This window comes from Macaca mulatta, chromosome 2 (genome assembly GCF_049350105.2).
Source record: "Macaca mulatta isolate MMU2019108-1 chromosome 2, T2T-MMU8v2.0, whole genome shotgun sequence".
NCBI classification, from domain to species: Eukaryota; Metazoa; Chordata; class Mammalia; order Primates; family Cercopithecidae; genus Macaca; species Macaca mulatta.
In genome coordinates this window covers 105,240,278-105,262,410 of record NC_133407.1, presented here as the reverse complement: position 1 = coordinate 105,262,410, position 22,133 = coordinate 105,240,278, and the positions used below count along the sequence as shown (strand labels likewise).

Below are 22,133 nucleotides of genomic sequence, written 5' to 3'. Positions count from 1 at the left end.
CCCGGACACGTTACCCTGCTTCTCTTTGCCTCAGTTTCTTTGTCACATGGAGATAGATTTTTCAAGATATTTGTGAGGATTACCTATTATATTTAGGTTAAGTTTCTAGGATACTTTTTGGTAAGTAGTGTACTCACGGTGACGTCAATTATTGTCTTTATAAGTACATACCCTGAGGAATTGTACATATTACTGGTCTGAGTTTTTACTTTTTCTTTAATATATGCCAAGGAAATAAAAAGCTGACTATTTCATTTAAGAATTTTATTTTTACAGGCCATCTGTATGAGAAGATAATTAAACCTAAAAAAGAAAACTCCATAAAGTCCTGTATAATGAATAATAGTTCTTGTTTGAAATATTCACATATGTGCCTCAAGTCTGCAGCTACTCAACTGTCATTGTAGTGCTGAAAGCAGCTGTAGATTAATTTGTAAACACCTGGCTGTGGCTGCATTTCAATAACTTCATTTGTGGATATGAAAATTTGAATTTCATGTAATTCATTGTTACATGTCTAGAAATATTATTTTGATTTTTTCCCTAACCATTTAGAAATATAAAAACCACATTTAAAAAATTATTTTATTTTTATTTTTTTGAGACACAGTTTCACTCTGTTGTCCAGGCGGGAGTGCAGTGGTGTGATCTCAACTCACTGCAAACTCTGCATCCTGGGTTCAAGTGATTCTCCTGCCTCGGTCTCCCGAGTAGCTGGGACGGCAGGCGTGTGGCAAATTTTTGTATTTTTAGTAGAGACAGGGTTTCACTGTGTTGGCCAGGCTGGTCTCAAACTCCTGACCTCAGGTGATCCTACTGCCTTGGCTTCCCAAAGTGCTGGGATTACAGGTGTGAGCTACCATGCCTGGCCAAATCCCCACCACCCCTTTTTTTACTTACTTTTTTTGGTGTGGCAGTTTTCAGATGGTTTTTTTTTTTTTTTTTAAATCTGACACTCTTGGTTCATAGCTGTACAAGGCAGTGGCCAGGGTTTGTCCCAGAGACTGTAGTTTGCTGATATCTATACGGGAGTTGTTTAATGAGATTTATTATCAGCTGTTATGATCTGAAAAACTCAGGCTGCTTTGTAACCCAAACCTGTGTTCTAGAACAGGGGTTAGCAAAGGTTAGGCAGGATTCCTATTTTTGTAAGTACACTTTCACTGGAACACAGCCACGACCTTTGGTTTATGTAATGTCAGTGGCTACCGTTGTGCAACAACAGAATTGAAGTATGAGATTCCATTGAAATGAAATGACATTGAAGTATAAAAGACTGTATGGCTCATAAAGTCTACAATATTTATTAGCTGGCTCTTTACCGACCACAAAAAAATTTGCTGATCCCTGCTAGTGGTCCTCTGGACCAGCAGCATTAGGTTGACCTGGCACTTGGTAGAAATGGGCCCCATCCCAGACCTGTTGAAGCAGAAACTCTGGGGGTAGTGACTGGTAGTCTGTGCTTTAACAAGTCTTCCAGGGGATTCTGATGCTCACATAAGTTTACAAGCCACTATTGTAGACCAGCAGACATCCTTAGTATGTATTTGTGACTAGAAGTTAAGAGTTAACTTCACATTGCCTTTATTTTAATTTTATATTTTTGAGACAGGGTCTCGCTGTCATGCAGAATGGAGTGCAGTGGCACAACCTTGGCTCACTGCAACCTCCGCTTCCCAGGTTGAAGTGATTCTCATGCCTCAGCCTCCTGAGTAGCTGGGATTATAGGCGCCCGCCACCATGCGCAGCTAATTTTTGTATTTTGAGTAGAGATGGGGTTTCACCATGTTGGCCAGGCTGGTCTCGAACTCGTGGCCCCAAGTGATCTGCCCGCCTCAGCCTTCCAAAGTGCTGGGATTACAGGTGTGAGCCACTGCACTTGACCCTACATAGCCTTGAAAAACCACAAAGCCACCTGACCCATTGTACCTATCTAGAAATACTTTTAATAGAGGAAATGGTAAAAGTAACAGAACAGTAGTTCCTGGCATGTTTTCAGCAATCCATAGATTCTAATCACAAATTATATTAGCAGACTTGAGCATTTGTCACATGCCAGCGACTGTTACAAACCCTTTACTTGTATAACTTCGATTAATCCTTACAATAGTCTGAAGAGTTTGGTATTATTTTTCCCATTTTATAGGTGAAGAGATTGGGGATTAGAAAGGTTAAATATGTTCTTCAAGGTCAGACAGCAAGTAAATGGTGGACCTGGGTGTAAAATCCAGATCTTCAACTTTAATCTTAACTCTACATTATGCTTCCTCACTTGAATAAACAACACCTCAGGCAGCTGGGTTTTCAAATCCTGTTAGAGCTGACACTGAGGCTTGGCAAGTGCAGATTGTTTTATTTTCATCATTGTTTATCTTTCCCCAAACCTGAAGTTTTCCACTTTGGTTATATGATGAGTTCATTATATAGATCTGAGAATGAACAATTTAATTTTGTATTTGATTATTAAAAAGTTGGATTTATTTTTCTTTAGCTTTTTAAAAAAATTATAAGCATTTATTTTTCTGAGTTCTGATGGAGAAAGAATAGCAATGCTCAAAAGTTCTTTAGTGCAATTATAAGAGGTACTGATATATGTACAAATTAAGTTGATTTTTCTTCTGAAAACATTTATTTGATCTTCATAGATACTCTTGGAAGGGCCTGGCACACTGAAGTTTAGCAACTTTTGCTTGGCAAAAGTGGAAGGTGAAAATTTGGAAGAGTTCTTTGCTTTGGTGGCAGCAGAGGAAGGAGGAGGTGATAGCGGGGAAAATGTCCTGAAGAAAAGCATGAAAAGTAGAGTCAAAGGTATGTGGACCTGGAATACTTAAAGATCGTAACTCTCGTTGTGGACCATGCAAGTCTTGTATTTAGGAGACAATGTCAGTCTTTTGTTTTGCCACTCACATGACATATTGAAAATGGTAATGACCAGCAGACATAGTCTGGACATAGGAATGGCTTTATCCATGGCCTAAAGTATTCAATGTGGATCTACTCTGTAAGGCCTGGGGAACCTTAACAAAGCCTGCATTTTGTCCTCAGCTTTATGTTTTACTAAGCACTCATTAGCACATAGGAGGGGAATGGTGCCTGGAACATTAGTGGTTCGATAGAAATTAGTTGAGTGAATGATATTCCGTAGTTGAAACATATTTCTTTCTTTTTTTTTTTTTTAAATTTAAGTTCTGGGATACATGTGCAGAATGTGCAGGTTTGTTACATAAGTATACACACGCCATGGTGGTTTGCTGCACCCATCAAGCCGTCATCTACATTAGGTATTTCTCCTAATACTATCCCTCCTTTAGCCCCCCCCACCCCCTGACAGGCCCCGGTGTGTGATGTTCCCCTCCCTGTGTCCATGTGTTCTCATTGTTCAACTCCCACTTACGAATGAGAGTGTTTGGTTTTCTGTTCTTGTGTTAGTTTGCTGAGAATGATGGTTTCCAGCTTCATCCATGTCCCTGCAAAGGACATGAACTCATCCTTTTTTATGGCTGCATAGTATTCCATCGTGTATATGTGCCACATTTTCTTTATCCAGTCTATCATTGATGGGCATTTGGGTTGGTTCCACGTCTTTGCTATTGTGAATAGTGCTGCAATAAACATACGTGTGCATGTGTCTTTATAGTAGAATGATTTATATTCCTTTGGGTGTATACCCAGTAATGGGATTGCTGGGTCAAATGGTATTTCTGGTTCTAGATCCCTGAGGAATTGTCCTCCACAATGGTTGAATCAATCTACATTCCCACCAACAGTCCAAAACCATTCTATTTCTCTACAGCCTTGCCAGCATTTTTGTTTCTTGACTTTTTAATAATTGCCATTCTGACTGGTGTGAGATGGTATCTCATTGTGGTTTTGATTTGCATTTCTCTAATGATCAGTGATGTTGAGTTTTTTTTCATATGTTTGTTGGCTGCATAAATGTCTTCTTTAGAGAAATGTCTGTTCATATCCTTTGCCCACTTTTTGATGGGGTTATTTGCTTTTTTGTAAATTTAAGTTTTTTGTAGATTCTGGATATTAGATCTTTGTCAGATGGGTAGATTGCAGACATTTTCTACCATTCTGTAGGTTGCCTGTTCATTCTGATGCTAGTTTATTTTGCTGTGCAGAAGCTCTTTCGTTTAATTAGATCCCATTTGTCAATTTTGACTTTTGCTGCCATTACTTTTGGTGTTTTTGTCATGAAGTCTTTGCCCATGCCTGTATCCTGAATGGTATTGCCTAGGTTTTCTTCTAGAGTTTTTATGGTTTTAGGTCTTACATTTAAGTCTTTAATCCATCTTGAGTTAATTTTTGTATAAGGTAAAAGGAAGGGGTCCAGTTTCATTTTTCTGCATATGGCTAGCCAGTTTTCCCAACACTATTTATTAAATAGGGAATCCTTTCCCCGTTGATTGTTTTTGTCAGGTTTGTCAAAGATCAGACGGTTGTAGATATCTATTTTGAGGTCTCTGTTCTGTTCCATTGATCTGTTTTTGTATCAGTACCATGCTGTTTTGGTTACTGTGGCCTTGTAGTATAGTTTGAGGTTAGGTAGTGTGATGTCTCCAGTTTTGTTCTTTTTGCTTAGGATTTTCTTGGCTATGTGGACTCTTTTTTGTTTCCATATGAAATTTAAAGTAGTTTTTTCCAATTCTGTGAAGAAAGTCAATGGTAGCTTGGTGGGGATAGCTCTGAATCTATAAATTACTTTGGACAATATGGCCATTTTCATGATATTGATTCTTCCTATCCATGAGGATGGAATGTTTTTCCAGTTGTTTGTGTCCTCTCTTATTTCCTTGAGCAGAGATTTGTAGTTCTCCTTGAAGAGGTCCTTCACATCCCTTGTAAGTTATATTCCAAGGTATTTTATTCTCTTTGTAGCAATTGTGAATGGGAGTTCACTCATAATTTGGCTCTCCGTTTATTTATTATTGGTATAGGAATGCTTGTGATTTTTGCACATTGATTTTGTATCCTGAGACTTTGCTGAAGTTGCTTATCAGCTTTAGGAGGTTTTGGGCTGAGACGATGGAATTTTCTAAATATACCATCATGTCATCTGCAAACAGAGACAATTTGACTTCCTCTCTACCTATTTGAATACCTTTATTTCTTTCTCTTGCCTGATTGCCCTGGCCAGAGCTTCAGATACTACATTGAATAGGAGTGGTGAGAGAGGGCATCCTTGTCTTGTGCCGGATTTCAAAGAGAATGCTTCCCGTTTTTGTCCATTCAGTATGATATTGGCTGTGGGTTTGTCATAAATAACTCTTATTATTTTGAGATACATTCCATCGATACCTAGTTTATTGAGAGTTTTTAGCATGAAGGGCTGTTGAATTTTGTCGAAGACCTTTTCTGCATCTATTGAGATAATCATGTGGTTTTTGTCATTGGTTTTGTTTATGTGATGGATTACGTTTATTGATTTGTGTATGTTGAACCAGCCCTGCATCCCAGGGATAAAGCTGACTTGATCATGATGGATAAGCTTTTTGATGTGCTGCTGGATTCGGTTTGCCAGTATTTTATTAAGGATTTTCGCATTGATGTTTATCAGGGATATTGGCCAGAAATTTTTTTTTGTTGTTGTTGGTGTATCTCTGCCAGGCTTTGGTATCAGGATGATGCTGGCCTCATAAGATGAGTTAGGGAGGATTCCCTCTTTTTCTGTTGTTTGGAATAGTTTCAGAAGGAATGTTATCAGCCCTTCTTTGTACCTCTGGTAGGATTCGGCTGTGAATCCATCTGGTCCTGGACTTTTTTTGATTGGTAGGCTATTAATTACTGCCTCAATTTCAGAACTTGTTGTTGGTCTATTCAATGATTCGACTTCTTCCTGGTTTAGATGTGGGAGCGTGTATATGTCCAGGAATTTATCCATTTCTTCTAGATTTTCTAGTTTATTGGTGTAGAGGTGTTCATAGTATTCTCTGATGGTAGTTTGTATTTCTGTGGGATCAGTGGTAATATCTCCTTTATCATTTTTTATTGCATCTATTTGTTTCTTTTCTCTTTTCTTCTTTATTAGTTTTGCTAATGATCTATTTTGTTGATCATTTAAAAAGAAAACAGCTCCTAGATTCATTGATTTTTTTTTTTTGAAGGGTTTTTTGTGTCTTTATCTCCTTCAGTTCTGCTCTGAAATTAGTTATTTCCTGTCTTCTGCTAGGTTTTGAATTTGTTTGTTCTTCTCTAGTTCTTTTAATTGTGATGTTAGGGTGTCAATTTTAGATCTTTCCTACTTTCTCTTGTGGGCATTTAGTGCAGTAAATTTTCCTCTAGACACAGCGTTAAATGTGTCCCAGAGATTCTGGTACATTGTGTCTTTGTTCTCATTGATTTCAAAGAAGTTCTTTATTTCTGCCTTCATTTCGTTATGTACCCAGTAGTCATTCAGGAGCAGGTTATTCAGTTTCCATGTAGTTGTGTGGTTTTAAGTGAGTCTCTTAATCCTGAGTTCTAATTTATTGCACTGTGGTCTGAGAGACTGTTTGTTATGATTTCCATTCTTTTGCATTTGTTGAGGAGTGTTTTACTTCCAATTATCTGGTTGATTTTAGAGTAAGTGTGATGTGGTGCTGAGAAGAACGTATATTCTGTTGATTTGGGGTGGAGAGTTCTATAGGTGTCTATTAGGTCCCCTTGGAGCTGAGTTCAAGTCCTGAATATCCTTGTAATTTTCTGTCTTGTTGATCTAATATTGACAATAGGGTGTTAAAGTCTCCCATTATTATTGTGTGGGAGTCTACGTCTCTTTGTAGGTCTCTAAGAACTTGCTTTATGAATCTGGATACTCCTATATTGGGTGCATATATATTTAGGAGAGTCAGCTCTTCTTGTTGCATTGATCCCTTTACAATTATGTAATGGCCCTCTTTGTCTCTTTTGATCTTTGTTGGTTTAAAGTCTGTTTTATCAGAGACCAGGATTGCAACCCCTGCTTTTTTTTTTTTCGCTTTCCATTTGCATGGTAAATATTCCTCCATCCCTTTATTTTGAGCTTATGTGTGTCTCTGCATGTGAGATGGATCTTCTGAATATAGCACACTGATAGGTCTTGACTCTTTATTCAATTTGTAAGTCTGTGTCTTTTTAATTGGGGCATTTAGCTTGTTTACATTTAAGGTTAATATTGTTATGTGTGAATTTGATCCTGTCATTATGATGCTAGCTGGTTATTTTGCCCATTAGTTGGTGCAGTTTATTAATAGGGTCGATGGTCTTTACAATTTGGTATGTTTTTGCAGTGGCTGGTACCAGTTTTTCCTTTCCATGTTTAGTTCTTCCTTCAGGAGCTCTTGTAAGGCAGGCCTGGTTGTGAGAAGATCTCTCAGCATTTATTTGTCTGTAAAGGATTTTATTTCTCCTTTGCTTGTGAAGCTTAGTTTGGCTGGATATGAAATTCTGGGTTGAAAATTCTTTTCTTTAAGAATGTTGAATATTTGCCCTCACTCTCTTCTGGCTTGTGGGGTTTCTTCTGAGAGATCCGCTGTTAGTCAATGAGCTTCCCTTCATGGGTAACCCAATGTTTCTCTCTGGCTGCTCTTAACATTTTTTCCATCTTTTTTTTTTTTTTTCTTTGAGACGGAGTCTTGCTCTGTCGCCCAGGCTGGAGTGCAGTGGCGCGATCTCGGCTCACTGTAAGCTTCGCCTCCTGGGTTCACGCCATTCTCCTGCCTTAGCCTCCAGAGTAGCTGGGACTACAGGCACCTGCCACCATGCCCGGCTAATTTTTTGTATTTTTAGTAGAGATGGGGTTTCACCGTGTTAGCCAGGATGGTCTTAATCTCCTAACCTTGTGATCCACCTGCCTCGGCCTCCCAAAGTTCTGGGACTACAGGCTTGAGCCACCGCGCCCGGCCTTTTCCATCATTTTAACCTTGGTGAATCTGACAATTATGTGTCTTGGGGTTGCTCTTCTTGAGGAGTATATTTGTAGTGTTCTCTGTATTTCCTGAATTTGAGTGTTTGCCTGTCTTACTAGGTTGGGGAAGTTCTCCTGGATAGTATCTCCTGTGTTTTCCAACTTGGTTCCATTCTCTCCGTCACTTTCAGGTACATCAATCAAACGTAGATTTGGTCTTTCACATAGTCCCATATTTCTTGGATGCTTTGTTCCTTTTCACTCTTTTTTTCTCTAACCTTGTCTTTTCACTTTATTTCATTAAGTTGATCTTCAATTTCTGATATCCTTTCTTTCACTTGATCGATTCGGCTATTGATACTTGTGTGTGCTTCACGAAGTTCTTGTACTGTGTTTTTCAGCTCCATCAGGTCATTTATGTTCTTCTCTAAACTGGTTATTTTAGTTAGCAATTCCTCTAACCTTTTTTCAAGGTTCTTATCTTCCTTGCATTAGGTTAGAACATGCTCCTTTAGCTTGGAGGAGTTTGTTATTACCCACCTTCTGTAGCCTACTTCTGTCCATTTGTCAAACTCATTCTCTATCCAGTTTTGTTCCCTTGCTGGTGAGGAGTTGTGATCCTTTGGAGGAGAAGAGGCGTTCTGGTTTTTGGAATTTTCAGCCTTTTTGCCCTGGTTTCTCTCCATCTTTATCTATCTACCTTTTATCTACCTTTGGTGTTTGATGTTGGTGACTTTTGGATGGGGTCTCTGAGTGGACATCCTTTTTGTTGATATTGATGCTATTCCTTTCTGTTTGTTAGTTTTCCTTCTAACTGTCAGGCCCCTCTGCTTCAGGTCTGCTGGAGTTTGCTGGAGGTCCACTCCAGACCCTGTTTGCCTGGGTATCACCAGCAGAGGCTGCAGAACAGCAAAGATTGCTGCCTGTTCCTTCCTCTGGGAGTTTCATCCTGGAGGGGCACCTGCCAGATGCTAGCTGGAGCTCTCCTGTATGAGGTGTCTGCGGGCCCCTACTGGGAAGTATCTCCCAATTAGGAGACACAAGGGTCAGGGACCCACTTGAGGAGGCAGTCTGACCTTTAGCAGAGCTTGAACGCTGTGCTGGGAGATCCGCTGCTTTCTTCAGAGCCATTAGACAGGGGCGTTTAAGTCTACTGAGCCTGCTCCCACAACCTCCCCTTGCCCCAGGTGCTCTGTCCCAGGGAGATGGGAGTTTTATGTATATGCATCTGATTGGGGCTGCTGCAGATGCACTGCCCAAAGAGGAGGAATCTAGAGAGGCAGTCCGGCCACAGCGGACTCCACCTAGTTCGAACTTCCATGTGGCTTTGTTTACACTGTGAGGGTAAAACTGCCTACTTAAGCCTCAGCAATGTGGATGCCCTTCCCTGCACCAAGCTCGAGCATCGCAGGTCGACTTCAGACTGCTGCGCTGGCAGTGAGAATTTCAAGCCAGTGGATCTTAGCTTGTTGGGCTCTGTGGGGGTGGGACCTGCTGAGCCAGACCACGTGACTCCCTGGCTTCAGCCCCCTTTTCAGAGGAGTGATTGGTCCTGTGTCTCTCTGGCCTTCCAGGTATCACTGGGGTATGAAAAAAAAAACTCCTGCACCTAGTTGGTGTCTGCCCAAATGGCCACCCAGTTTTGTACTTGAAACCCAGGGCCCTGGTGGCATAGGCACCAGAGGGAATCTCCTGGTCTGTGGGTTGGGAAGACCACTGGAAAAGTACAGTATGTGGGCCGGAGTGCACTGTTCGTCACGGCACAATCCCTCATAGCTTCCCTTGACTAGAAGAGGGAGTTCCCTGACCCCTAGCGCTTCCCGGGTGAGGCGACGCCCCACCCTGCTTCGCCTTGCCCTCTGTGGGCTGCACCCACTGTCCAACCAGTCCTAATGAGATGAACTGGGTACCTCAGTTGGAAATGCATAAATCACCTGCCTTCTGCATTGATCTCACTGAGAGCTGCAGACTGGAGCTGTTCCTATTCAGCTATCTTGCCAGCATCCCTGAAGCAAATTTCTAGGGTGTATTCTTGGCATGTGAGATGGGGCTGGGGGTGTTAACATTGCTATACTTGAGGGGGGAGTCTGAAGTAATGTTTCTTATACCTTTTGGGGGAAGTGCTAAAGATCTTTCCTCCTCAGGTTCCGTGTTCAGGTACTTGAGACTTTGGGCCATTGAAGCTCTGTGATACTCATAGTGCTGTCAGCTGAGTTTGGTGGCAGTTGTAGGAAAGGGCACGATGCGAGAAGGTGGCAGACATCCTTGGACTTGGTAGTCATGTGACCCAGGGATGAGGGAAGAGGATGGGGAGCAGCAGGTTAATCATAGGCCCCGTAAATAGGACTAAAGGAAATTATACTTTCAGGGCCAGGCTTGCATGTGGTAAGATTTCATGCCCAAGAAGAAGGCTTTTAATGTCCTCAAATTGCATTCCATAGAATTATCAGTATTCTATGAAAATGACTATTGTGGTCTATGTTAGTAGGATATGAAGTTCTGAATTATTGTGTATAATTTTATTATAGAAAACAAGGTCAATGGTATATTTTAGTATAAATGCATATTTAGTAAGGGGAAGAGAGCTGTGTTGTGGAGAAATAGGTCAGACGTTCTAGCAGTGATGCGTACTTCTGAACTTAATCTAAGAACAATTTCTATGATGGGGCAGGTTAGTCTGTTTGGCCAAGGGTAGAGGATACTTTCGTAACCAGCAGGGCAGAATCAGTCCTGACCTTTGGGGATCAGGTACTTCACAGGCAGTTAACCTTCACATCCCTGTGGCATTAAGATGAAAATAGAGTATAAAACCACTTCTGTTTTTCTGGAGACTTGGAGAATTCACGGTCTAAGTGTGGTGGTGAACAAGGCACATGAAAAAATCACGCTACCTTTTGACATATTTGACTAGTTGGGTACTGTGATGGGGTTGGTGATTGGTCAGTGGTGGTGTACAGCCATGTTAACATTGATGCTGATGTTAGGGCAAACAGTTTGGTTAGGCTGCATAAAAGTAATATTGAAAAGAGCTTCTCATAAGGACATCTGGATTCTAGTTCTGTCTTTGCTTCTTTGTAACCTTCAGAGTAGTATCACATAGGTGCTAGGAGTTTTAATTTCCTGTGTAAAGATAGGGGTTGTCTGGATCATAGTTCCCAAATTCAGGGACAGAAAAGTTATATAAATCAATAATGTGGCCCAGTTTAAGAGGGATTGATGGGGGTTATGTCGAACTCGGCTCAATTTTGGCCCAGTCTTGTTGATTGATTGAGAGAAATTAGAAATCTGGGCTGATTTATGAAAACAGTTTCAAATTTAGAATCCCCTACCTACAGGTTAGGGTTCAAGTTCCACGATCTGGTCCAGGATTTCCTCTCTGTTCTTGTGGTGCCCACAAGATTGTGCTTCACTGTCCTTCAGTTGCAGGTGCAACTGACCAAGGCCTCCAACTACTTGAAGAAATCCATCAGTGCTTTTGCTCTGAGGCCACAGTTCTCATGACTGTACCTAGCTAGTGACTAAGCTTGGAGGGGACACTAAGGGAGGCCTATTCCTGAGAACACTCTAGTGGTCGACATTGGTTCAGGGATTCTTTTTGTTTGTTTATTTTGTTTGTTTTGAGATGGAGTCTTGATCTGTTGCCCAAGCTGGAGTGCAGTGGTGTGATGTCAGCTCACCGCAACCTCTGCCTCCGGATTCAAGCAATTCTCTGGCCTCAGCCTCCCAAGTAACTGGGATTACAGGCTGGAGTGCAATGGTGTGATCTTGGCTCAATGCAACCTCTGCCTCCCAGGTTCAAACAGTTCTCCTGCCTCAGCCTCCTGAGTAGCTGGGGTTACAGGCACCATGGCTGGCTAATTTTTTTTGTATTTTTCATAGAGACGGGGTTTCACTATCTTGGCCAGGCTGGTCTCGAACTCCTGACCTTGGGTGATTCACCTGCCTCGGCCTCCCAAAGTGCTAGCATTACAAGGGTGAGCCACTGCAACCTCTGCCTCCTGGGTTCAAGTGATTCTCCTGCCTCAGCCTCCCAAGTAGCTGGGATTACAGGCATGTACCACAATGCCCAGCTAATTTTGTGTGTGTGTGTGTGTTTTTTTTTTTTTTTTTGAGACGGAGTCTCGCTCTGTCACCCAGGCTGGAGTGCATTGGCCGGATCTCAGCTCACTGCAAGCTCCGTCTCCCGGGTTTACGCCATTCTCCTGCCTCAGCCTCCCGAGTAGCTGGGACTACAGGCGCCCGCCACCTCTCCCGGCTAGTGTTTTTTTTGTATTTTTTAGTAGAGACGGGGTTTCACTGTGTTAGCCAGGATGATCTCGATCTCCTGACCTCGTGATCCGCCCATCTCGGCCTCCCAAAGTGCTGGGATTACAGGCTTGAGCCACCACGCCCGGCCTAATTTTGTGTTTTTAGTAGAGACGGGGTTTCTCCTTGTTGGTCAGGCTGGTCTTGGACTCCCGACTTCAGGTGATCTGCCTGCCTCAGTCCCCGAAAATGCTGGGATTACAGGCATGAGCCACCACACCTGGACGGCTTCAGCTTTCTTGAGAAAGACTTCCTTCTTTGTCTGTCTGGATGGCAGGATTTTATCAGACTGAATACTTAAGTGTTTTCTTTTATAACTTTCATAATATTTTGTGCATAAACCATTTAACTTACCATGTAATAATATACTCTTTTGTGTATTTGTTTTCTATCCATTTGAGTGTGAACCCAGGGACTTTAATTCCGTTGTTCATTAGTGCATTGATTTGTTAATTCCACATTTATTTATTTATTTTTTGAGACGGAGTCTCGCTCTGTTGCCCAGGCTGGAGTGCAGTGGCGTGATCTCAGCTCACTGCAAGCTCCGCCTCCTGGTTTCACGCCATTCTCCTGCCTCAGCCTCCCGAGTAGCTGGGACAACAGGTGCCTGCCACCACACCTGGCTAATTTTTTGTATTTTTTTTTAGTAGAGACGGGATTTTACTGTGTTAGCCAAGACTCAATCTCCTGACCTCATGATCCGCCCACCTCGGCCTTCCAAAGTGCTGGGATTACAGGCGTGAGCCACTGCCCCCGGCCCTCATTTGTTTATTTTTTTGAGACAGAGTCTTGCTTTGTTACACAAGCTGGAGAGCAGTGGCATGATCTTGGCTCACTGCAACCTTTGCCTGCTAGATTCAAGTGATTTTTGAATGGCCTCAGCCTCCCGTGTAGCTGGGATTACAGGTGCCCTCCACCACATCCAGATAATTTTTGTAGTTTTAGTAGAGATGGGGTTTCACCAGGTTGGTCAGGCTGGTCTTGAACTTCTGGCCTCAAGTAATCTGCCTGCCTCAGCCTCCCAAAGTGCTGGGATTACAGGTATGAGCCTGATCCACATTTATTTCTTAATTTGACTAGTTTACCCACGTTCTAGGTACTGGAAATAAGGATGGGAAGACAAACATTCATATTGAACAAATATTAATTAAACATGTATTAAGTGTTGGGCAGAGTGCAAGGGCATTCCATGGGTGTTATTTGTGTTTCCTCAGCAGCTAGTGCAGGCAAATATACCTTCCATCGATGTGTGCGAAATGTGATAGCATAGCAAAAATGCTCCATGGGAGAACTTTGTAGTCACGCATCAGGGCACACAAAGCTGCTGATCTGGCTGTGATGGGCTCTGGAGATAGGATTTGCTGGAAGGCTTACCTCAGTGGAATTTTGTTTCCAAATCATTGGAGGTTACTTACTTCTTGGGGAAGAGATTCTCACTGGGAGGTGGGAGTTTGTTAGATGGAATGCACAGACTGTGCACCAGGGAGAGACAAGGACCCTGGGTCTTGGTGGGTGCTCTGCAACTGCCTAGCTGTGTGATTTACTGGAGGTTAAGTATCCCTCTAAAGCTTCCATTTCTCTTGTCAGTGAATAAGGGAACTTTCTGGCTCTAAAATATGGGATTTCTATGTAATATTAAACTTTGTATAAAGTATATGTGGCACACATGAGTGCTTTTCACTAAATATTTCCTATTCTCCTGGATAGATGGTAGGATTGCATCCTCCCCCTGGTCAAAGCCAACTAAGTGTGAGCAGAAGTGATGTGAGTAACTTTGAGATGGGAATTTTAGGAGCCAGTGTTCAGTTAGCTATATTCTTTCTCCCTGCCTCCAATTGAGGAAGCATGAGTGGAGTTGGAACCTCTATCAGCCAGGGTCTTTGAGTGACTATGAGGATCAGAGCTTCTTGGTAGATTTGTTATGGACATATTTAGTGATAGATAAACCTTTGCTGTTAAGCCAGTGGGATGTTGGGGTTGTTACATTTAAGGTTTAACTTGAACTATTCTAATTGAAATTTAAAAGAAGAATATAGCTGAATGTGCCATACCTCTCAGGTAGATTTTAAACACCTTTTTATATTCACACACATCCTTTGCAAAATGTAACCTTAAAATTAGAAAACACTTAAAAATGTGAAGTGCACATGAAGTTTTATTCATGCGTATGTTTTTCTCCTGCCCTTTTTCATCTCACCAGATCTTTCCTAGGTAGGTTCGCATTGGCAGCAATACAAATGCCTAACAGAGCTGTTCTCCATACTTTGCTTTTAGGATCTCCTATATATACAGCACCAGAAGTTGTGAGGGGTGCTGACTTTTCCATCTCCAGTGACCTCTGGTCTTTGGGCTGTCTGCTTTATGAAATGTTTTCAGGTAATTGTTTCCTGAATAGGTATAAAATCAGATATGACTAAAATAAAACCAGGTTAAGTCTGTAGTTTGCAGATGTTTTACTTACAAGATGTTAAAAAACTTGATTTTTAAAAATTTTGAGACAGTCTCGCACTGTCACCCAGTCTGGAGTGCAGTGACACGATCTCAGCTCACTGCAGCCTCTGTCTCTTGGGTTCAAGCCATTCTCGTGCCTCAGCTTCCTGAGTAGCTGGGCTTACAGGTGCCCACCACTATGCCAGGCAATGTTTTGCATTTTTAGTAGAGACAGGATCTCACCATGTTGACCAGGCTGGTCTTGAATGCCTGACCTCAAGTGATCTGCCTACTTAGGCCTCCCAAAGCTCTGGGATTATAGGCATGAGCCACTATGCCTGGGCAAAAAACCTGTGACCTTATTAAATTTTTATATATACTGATTTTGGCTGAGTTGCTTGGTATCTAGGCATATGCAGATTCCTAGAAACTTCTTGACAAATAGGTAATTTTTCATGATAATCTGGAATGCTGAAATGTGCTTAACTCAAAAACTGTGATGATTAGAAATTTTTGTAAAGATGCCTTGCAACTGTGTATTATTCAGATGCGTTGAATGGCCTATACACCCATTGGTTCATAGTAGTGGTCCATATGTGTGTTTGTGTATTTGTTAGGATGATAATACGTTTTGAATTAAGAGAAATATAAATTATATAGGCAGTGCCTGGTACGTACTAGGCATTAGCTATTCCTGTATATTTTTTCTAGAAGTTGTATAATCTTGAAATATCTGTAGTGGAGATGAGAATTATTGGTGATAGCAGACTTCTTTAATTTTTCAAGTTTTCATGTGATTTCAGGAAAACCTCCATTCTTCTCAGAAAGTATTTCAGAATTAACTGAAAAAATCTTATGTGAAGATCCTTTGCCACCTATTCCAAAAGGTAAGATTTCTTATGATAAAAATGGAATTAATTTACATTTTCCACTGATTAAAGGTGTACCTTTATCCAAAGTTTGCTTTTATTGATTCGTAACTCCCCAAAGTTACCTTTTATAAATGATCCCAAGTTGATATTTTTAGAAATGTTAGTATTTCCTTTGACATTTTTTAAAGATGCTGAAACAGAGAACAAAGTACTAATAGATTTCCCTCATTTAAAAACAAATTATTTTGTACATCTATATCACAAAAAGTATGGCTTAAAGACTTAAGAAACTTAAACACTCATGTGACGTTACTTTTTGTATATATCATTTACTTTGTAGTCATATCCCATGTGGTTATTTCTATCTCCTGTTGGAACAAATCCGCCGTTTCCTTATCCTGATCAATCAGAATGCTACCCTTATGAGTTTTAAAAATCTTTATTTTATATATATATATTTATTTATTTATTTTTGAGACAGAGTCTCACTCTGTTGCCCAGGCTGGAGTGCAGTGGCGTGATCTTGGCTCACTGCAACCTCTGCCTACTGGGTTCAAGCCATTCTCCTGCCTCAGCCTTCCGAGTAGCTGGGATTACAGGTGCCCGCCACGGCACCCGGCTAATTTTTTGGTTTTGTTTTTTAGTAGAGACGGGGTTTCACCATCTTGGTCAGGCTGGTCTCGAACTCCCGACCTCATGATCCACCCACCTCATGATCCACCCACCTCAGCCTCCCAAAGTGCTGGGATTACAGGCATGAGCCACTGCACCCGGCCTAAAAATCTTTAAAATTAGATACAGTTGTAGTATTTTTAAAGTGTTGGAACTTTAATCATATAAATTGTGGTTAATGTAATGATCTATCAGCAATAATTTTTAAGGAAAGAAAAAAGAAGGCACAAATGCAGTAAAACATTTTGCTATACATTGTTAAAGTTTATCTTAAGACACATAAATGAAAACAGGATTCTGCAAAAATTAGTGCTGTGTATATATGTATATATTTATTATTATTATTATTTTTTTTTTTTGAGAGACAGGGTTCTGCTGTGTCACTCAGGCTGGAGTGCAGTGGTGCAGTCAGCCTCCCGAGTAGCCGGGACTGCAGGCGCACACCACTGGGAATGGCTAATTTTTAAATTTTTTTGTGGAGACAGGATCTTGCTATGTTGCCTAGCTTGTCTTGAACTCCTGGCCTTGATTGAGCCGCCTGCCTTGGCCTCCCAGAGTGCTGGGATTTCAAGTATGAGCCACAATGTGTGGCCATTACTACTACTTTTAACCATAGACTGATGACCTGGATATGGTATATAACTAATTTAAAAAGACAAAACGTTATGAGATTAGTGGTATTGGACAGTGTCATAATATAATGCTTCTTATTTCTGTTAAAAATCTTAAAAGAGGGATTGCAAATATTCTAATCATAGTACTTTGTAATGCAAAGTTGTTCAAGTTAGGAATACTTCAAAGAATAAGGTATAATTAATAGTTAATTAGGGCTGGACATGGTGGCACGCACCTGTAATCCTAGCACTTTGGGAGGCCGAGGTGGGTGGATCACCTGAGGTCACGAGTTCATGACCAGCCTGACTATCATGGTGAAACCCCGTCTCTACTAAATATAAAAAAATTAGCCAGGCATGGTGGCACATGCCTGTAATCCGAGCTACTTGGGAGGCTGAGACAGGAGAATCGCATGTACCTGGGAAGCAGAGATTGCAGTGAACCGAGATCACACCATTGCACTCCAGCCTGGGCAACAAGAGTGAAACTCCTTCTCAAAAAAAAAAAAAAATTTGGAGCTGAGCTTAATGGTTCACACTTGTAATCCCAGCACTTTAGGAGATCCAAGGCAGGTGGATCACTGGAGCCCAGGAGTTTGAGACTAACTTAGGCAGCATAGTGAGACCCCATCTCTACAAAAAATAAACAAAAATTAGTCAGGCGTGGTGGTGCATGCCTGTAGTCCCAGCTACTCTGGAGGCTGGAGTGAGAGGATCACTTGAGCCTGAGAGGTAGAGGCTGAAGTGAACCATGATCGTGCCGCTGCACTCCAGCCTGGGTGACAGAGCGAGACTCTATCTCAAAAAACTCCCCCAAAATAGTTGAAGACAAGTGTTTGAGTTTGTTAAGCTGGTGATTCTTATTGGGATTGTTCAGTGAAGAGAAGGCTTAGAGGTTTGTTAAGACTTAGTTTTTGAGATTTACATTTCCTTTTTGTGATCTAGGAAAACATGTTTTTAATCTTTGTGTTCTGTACCTCCCCATCCTGCCCCATTAAATGGAGGATATAATTGTTGTTAATGGATTTAGAGTTCTCTTAATAATAATTTATGTGTTTAAAATACTATTACTTTAAATGTTGATGTAAGAGATAAAAATAAAATTGATATGTATTTACTACTTACCATTTTTTCTTGGAAATTAATTTGTTTATAGATTCTTCTCGTCCTAAAGCTTCTTCAGATTTTATTAATTTGCTTGATGGGTTACTTCAAAGAGATCCTCAAAAAAGGTTGGGACAGTATTTCGATTTTTTTTTCTTTTTCTTTTGAGTTCTGTAAATGGAGTAAGGGACAGTATTTTAATGGGAATAAATAGTGGAATATTTTCCCCCTTTTATGTACTTCTAAAATGGTGCTGTTCTTAATATACAAATTGTTATTCAAATTATTATTTTTTAAAGAAGTCTGACCGGATTAAAAGTGCTTCTCTCAGTTTGCAGGTGTTTTTAATCATGAGGAATTTTTGAAGTCAGTTTCTCTTTTCATGTGTTGAGTAGTTGACAAATTTTCTTATAATTCCCGAATCCAAGAAGTACCATTTCTTGTATTTTGTATTTCAGGCTAAAACTGTTTGACTATTGACCTAGGGATGATATTGTCAAGTTAAGGTGCTGTTAACTGAGTGATATTTAATGTGACCTGTTTTTATGACAAGCCTGTCATAATGGGGATATTAAGTGATAGGATAATAGGCACCTTGTGAATTTTCTGTCAGTGATGGCAGTGTTAGAAATCATTGTTGAGGCACAGGGTAGGGGAGGCTAGGAGGTGGACCAGAGTGGGAAAGAGGCCCAGGCAACTAATTTCTGGCTCTGGTTCTGTCACTAGATAACTGGGATGCAGGGATGGGAGGAGGGTTCTGTTTATAAAATGGAGAATAAATTTAGTGTAGCATATATAAGAGTCCACTCTTTTATTAAATATGTTTTAAAAACTGCAGAAGGAAATGCTGATTTTTGTATAAGCTGTAGGACAAACATCCTTTACTTACATTAGAATGCTTTCAACATTAGTGTTATTTTGGTGGATAGTTTTTCAGACATCTTTTGATAGGATGTAACTATACCTAATTTACTTAAGAGAGTGTATCTACATATCCCTACATTTTTTTTTTTTTGAGACGGAGTCTCGCTGTGTCTCCCAGGCTGGAGTGCAGTGGCATGATCTCGGCTCAATGCAAGCTCCGCCTCCTGGGTTCACGCCATTCTCCCGCCTCAGCCTCAGCTGAGACTACAGGCGCCCGCCACCACGCCCGGCTAGTTTTTTGTATTTTTAGTAGAGACGGGGTTTCACCATGTTAACCAGGATAGTCTCGATCTCCTGACCTCGTGATCCACCCGCCTCGGCCTCCCAAAGTGCTGGGATTACAGGCTTGAGCCACCGCGCCCGGCCCATATCCCTACATTTATAACCCTATGCTATATAATTTTCTTGCTTACACAGGACCACTCCATAACCTATTTTTTTCTCTCATGGTACATTATGCATATTTTTCCATTTCCATTTCTGAGTCTTGCTTTGTCACCCAGGCTGGAGTGCAGTGATGCAGTCTTGGCTCACTGCATCCTCCACCTCCTGGGTTCAAGTGTTTCTCATGCCTCAGCCTCCTGAGTAACTGGGATTTCAGGTGCGTGCCACCATCCCCAGCTAATTTTTGTGTTTTTAGTCGAAATGGGGTTTCACCATGTTGGCCATGCTGGTCTCGAACTCCTGACCTCAAGCAGTTCCACCTGCCTCGGCCTCCCAAAATGCTGGGATTACATGTGTGAGCCACTGTACCTGGCTGCTTGGTCATTTTAAATGGCTGTAGAATGTACATACAATTACCTATAAAAAAGTAAACGTTTAGAATGCCTCTTGATTTGTAATATTATATATGTTGTTACAGTAAATATCCTTTTGTGACTTTTTAAAATGTTTTTGGGTTTACTTGGGTAATTATCTCTTTCATGTGAGTTTCTTAAAGTGGAATGGCTTGCTAAAGGCTGAGAGCATTTAAACAGTTTGATACATTTCCTACATTCTAGGAACATGTGCTGATTTACACTCCCAGCAACAATATGTTAGAAAGCTCCTTCCCTCCCACTCATCTATAGTGTGCCTTGTTGATCTACATTTTTGTCAGTTTGATGGGTGAAAATAAATTTTACTTCGTTGGCTATTTTTATTTCTCTTTTAGTGAACCATAAGAGCTTTTTGTGTAAAGGAATATTATATGTGGTTGCAAATTCTATTATTTGTGCTTTACTTTTGATTGGAGTAATTTTATTCAATACAGAAGTTTTGAGTGATTAGTCAACTATAAATTCTTTTCTTTTTTGTTTTAAAGTTTCAGTCAGGCTTAATTTTCCCACTCTGGTGAGTATGCCTACAGGTATACTGTATTAGTAGTGAAACAATCTTTTGAAAATGAGCCTGAGTTTTAAATACAGCCTAAAGTCATTTTAATGCAAGTGAACTAGCTAGGTAATATTATTTTGATTCCTAAACAAGGTGTGAATGTATATGATTATGAAGCTGATATTCTTCCTCTGCCCCGGCACCCCCTCCTGAGACGGGGTCTCACTCTGTCACCCAGGCTGAAGTGCAGTGGTGTGATCTTGGCTCGCTGCAACCTCTGCTTCCCAGGCTCAAGAGATTCTTCCACCTCAGCCTCCCAAGTAGCTGGGATTATAGGTGTGGGCCAGCACACCCAACTAATTTTGTATTTTTTGTAGAGATGGGGTTTTGCCACATTGTCCAGGCTGATCTTGAAATCCTGGACTCAAGCAATCTGCCCACCTTGGCCTCCCAAAGTGCTGGGATTACAGGTGTGAACCACCGCGCCTGGGCTGATATTCTTATTTATTCCCGAATGAAGTTCTAACAGAATAGTTCCAAAACTTAAATGTGTCAGTCAGGGTAAGTAAAATAATCTTGCCTCTGTTGTGAAATAAAGGATGACAGGATTATAGATATCTGATATATTTACTTTAGAATTTCAAATTATTTATCAATTCCCTTTTTCCCACGCTGGTTGAAGAACCCAGACTCTATGGGATTTGAACCCTGAAACTTCTAATCCTTACTTATCAGACTGTTTCATTCTGTACCATTTAAGGCTTCTGAATTGTTTCTTTTTATCTTGCTGTCTAAAAGAGGTTAATTGCATACAAAAATGAAATAATAAAATATAAAATAATTTCAAAGGTACATATGTACCTTTAGGAGATACAAATTGTAAAATCCGATATGTGTAATTGGGACATGTCTTGGGAGTTTTTCATGGTAAATCATGTTAAAGTAGAGTTTTAACATTTATGTTTTTTAAAGATTAACTTGGACAAGGCTACTGCAGCATTCATTTTGGAAGAAAGCTTTCGCTGGACCAGATCAGGAATCAAGCATGGAAGATCTCAGTCTCAGGTAGTATACACTTACCTTCGTGTATAAGACATAGTTACTGGACACTTAAGCCCATTACTATTCTAATTATACAACATCTATGACCTGAATTTCTCTGCTTTTGTAGTAGGAGAAAATCCAGCATTTGTTTAATTAAGGGTTGCTTAAGGAGTTTACTCGTGATATTTTTGTGTTCTTAATTTTGCATATTTTCTGTTGTTATTCTTTAGTCATTGATATAATATGATAATCATTAGTTCTGTTACCAAATACATCTGGCTTCCCACCTCCCAAGTATATGGTAGGATCTTTTTTCTCCCCTTTAAGTTAGGTGTGGTCATGTGACTTGTTTTGGGTAACAAAATGTTAGCAAAAGTAATATGTGTTATTCCCAGATCCAAAGTTGAAGAGCAGCAGTAATTTACCACATGATGAGGTAATTGGGAAGAAAAATGTCAAAATGGAGTTCTAGCCTGGATTTTTTTTTTTTTTTTTTTTTTGAGACAACGTCTCACTCTGTCATCTAGGCAGGAGTGTAGTGGTACAATGATGGCGCATTGCAGCCTTGACCTCCCTGGGCTCAGATGATCCTCCCACCTCAGCATCCTGAGTAGCTGAGACTATAGGTGTGCGCCACTACACTCAGCTAATTATTGTATTTTTAGTAGAGACAGGATTTCACCATTTTGCCCAGGCTGGTTTCAAACTCCTGGCTTCAAGTGATTTGCCTGCCATGGCCTCTCAAAGTGCTAGGATTATAGGCGTAAGCACCATGCCTGGTCTGTCAGCCCGGATCTTTTTTTTTTTTTTTTTAATTTGTTAAAAACAAAAAAGAGGAGACAAGTTCTCACTATGTTGCCCAGGCTGATCTCGAACTTCGGAGTTCAAGCGGTCCGTCTGCCTCAGCCTCCCAAAGTGCTGGGATTACAGGTGTGCACCACCACGCCTGGCCTTAGCCTGCATCTTGAGGGACTACAGTGACAT

The 22,133-nt window shown here is 40.8% G+C and overlaps 1 protein-coding gene across 10 annotated transcripts in view; it reads left to right on the top strand.

Moving 5' to 3' along the window:
* Positions 1 to 22,133, top strand: part of ULK4 (unc-51 like kinase 4) — a 706,344-nt gene that overhangs the window by 32,719 nt on the left and 651,492 nt on the right. For all 10 annotated transcript variants that reach the window (XR_013413811.1, XR_001443048.3, XM_077992220.1 and 7 more), the window contains 5 exons: positions 2,646 to 2,808; positions 14,450 to 14,551; positions 15,409 to 15,492; positions 17,920 to 17,995; positions 21,078 to 21,170. Coding sequence is in view for 8 of the 10 variants with exons in the window: in XM_077992220.1 (XP_077848346.1) it covers positions 2,646 to 2,808; positions 14,450 to 14,551; positions 15,409 to 15,492; positions 17,920 to 17,995; positions 21,078 to 21,170 (518 nt within the window). In the remaining 2 variants the exon portion in view is untranslated. The remainder of the gene's footprint in view (positions 1 to 2,645; positions 2,809 to 14,449; positions 14,552 to 15,408; positions 15,493 to 17,919; positions 17,996 to 21,077; positions 21,171 to 22,133) is intronic.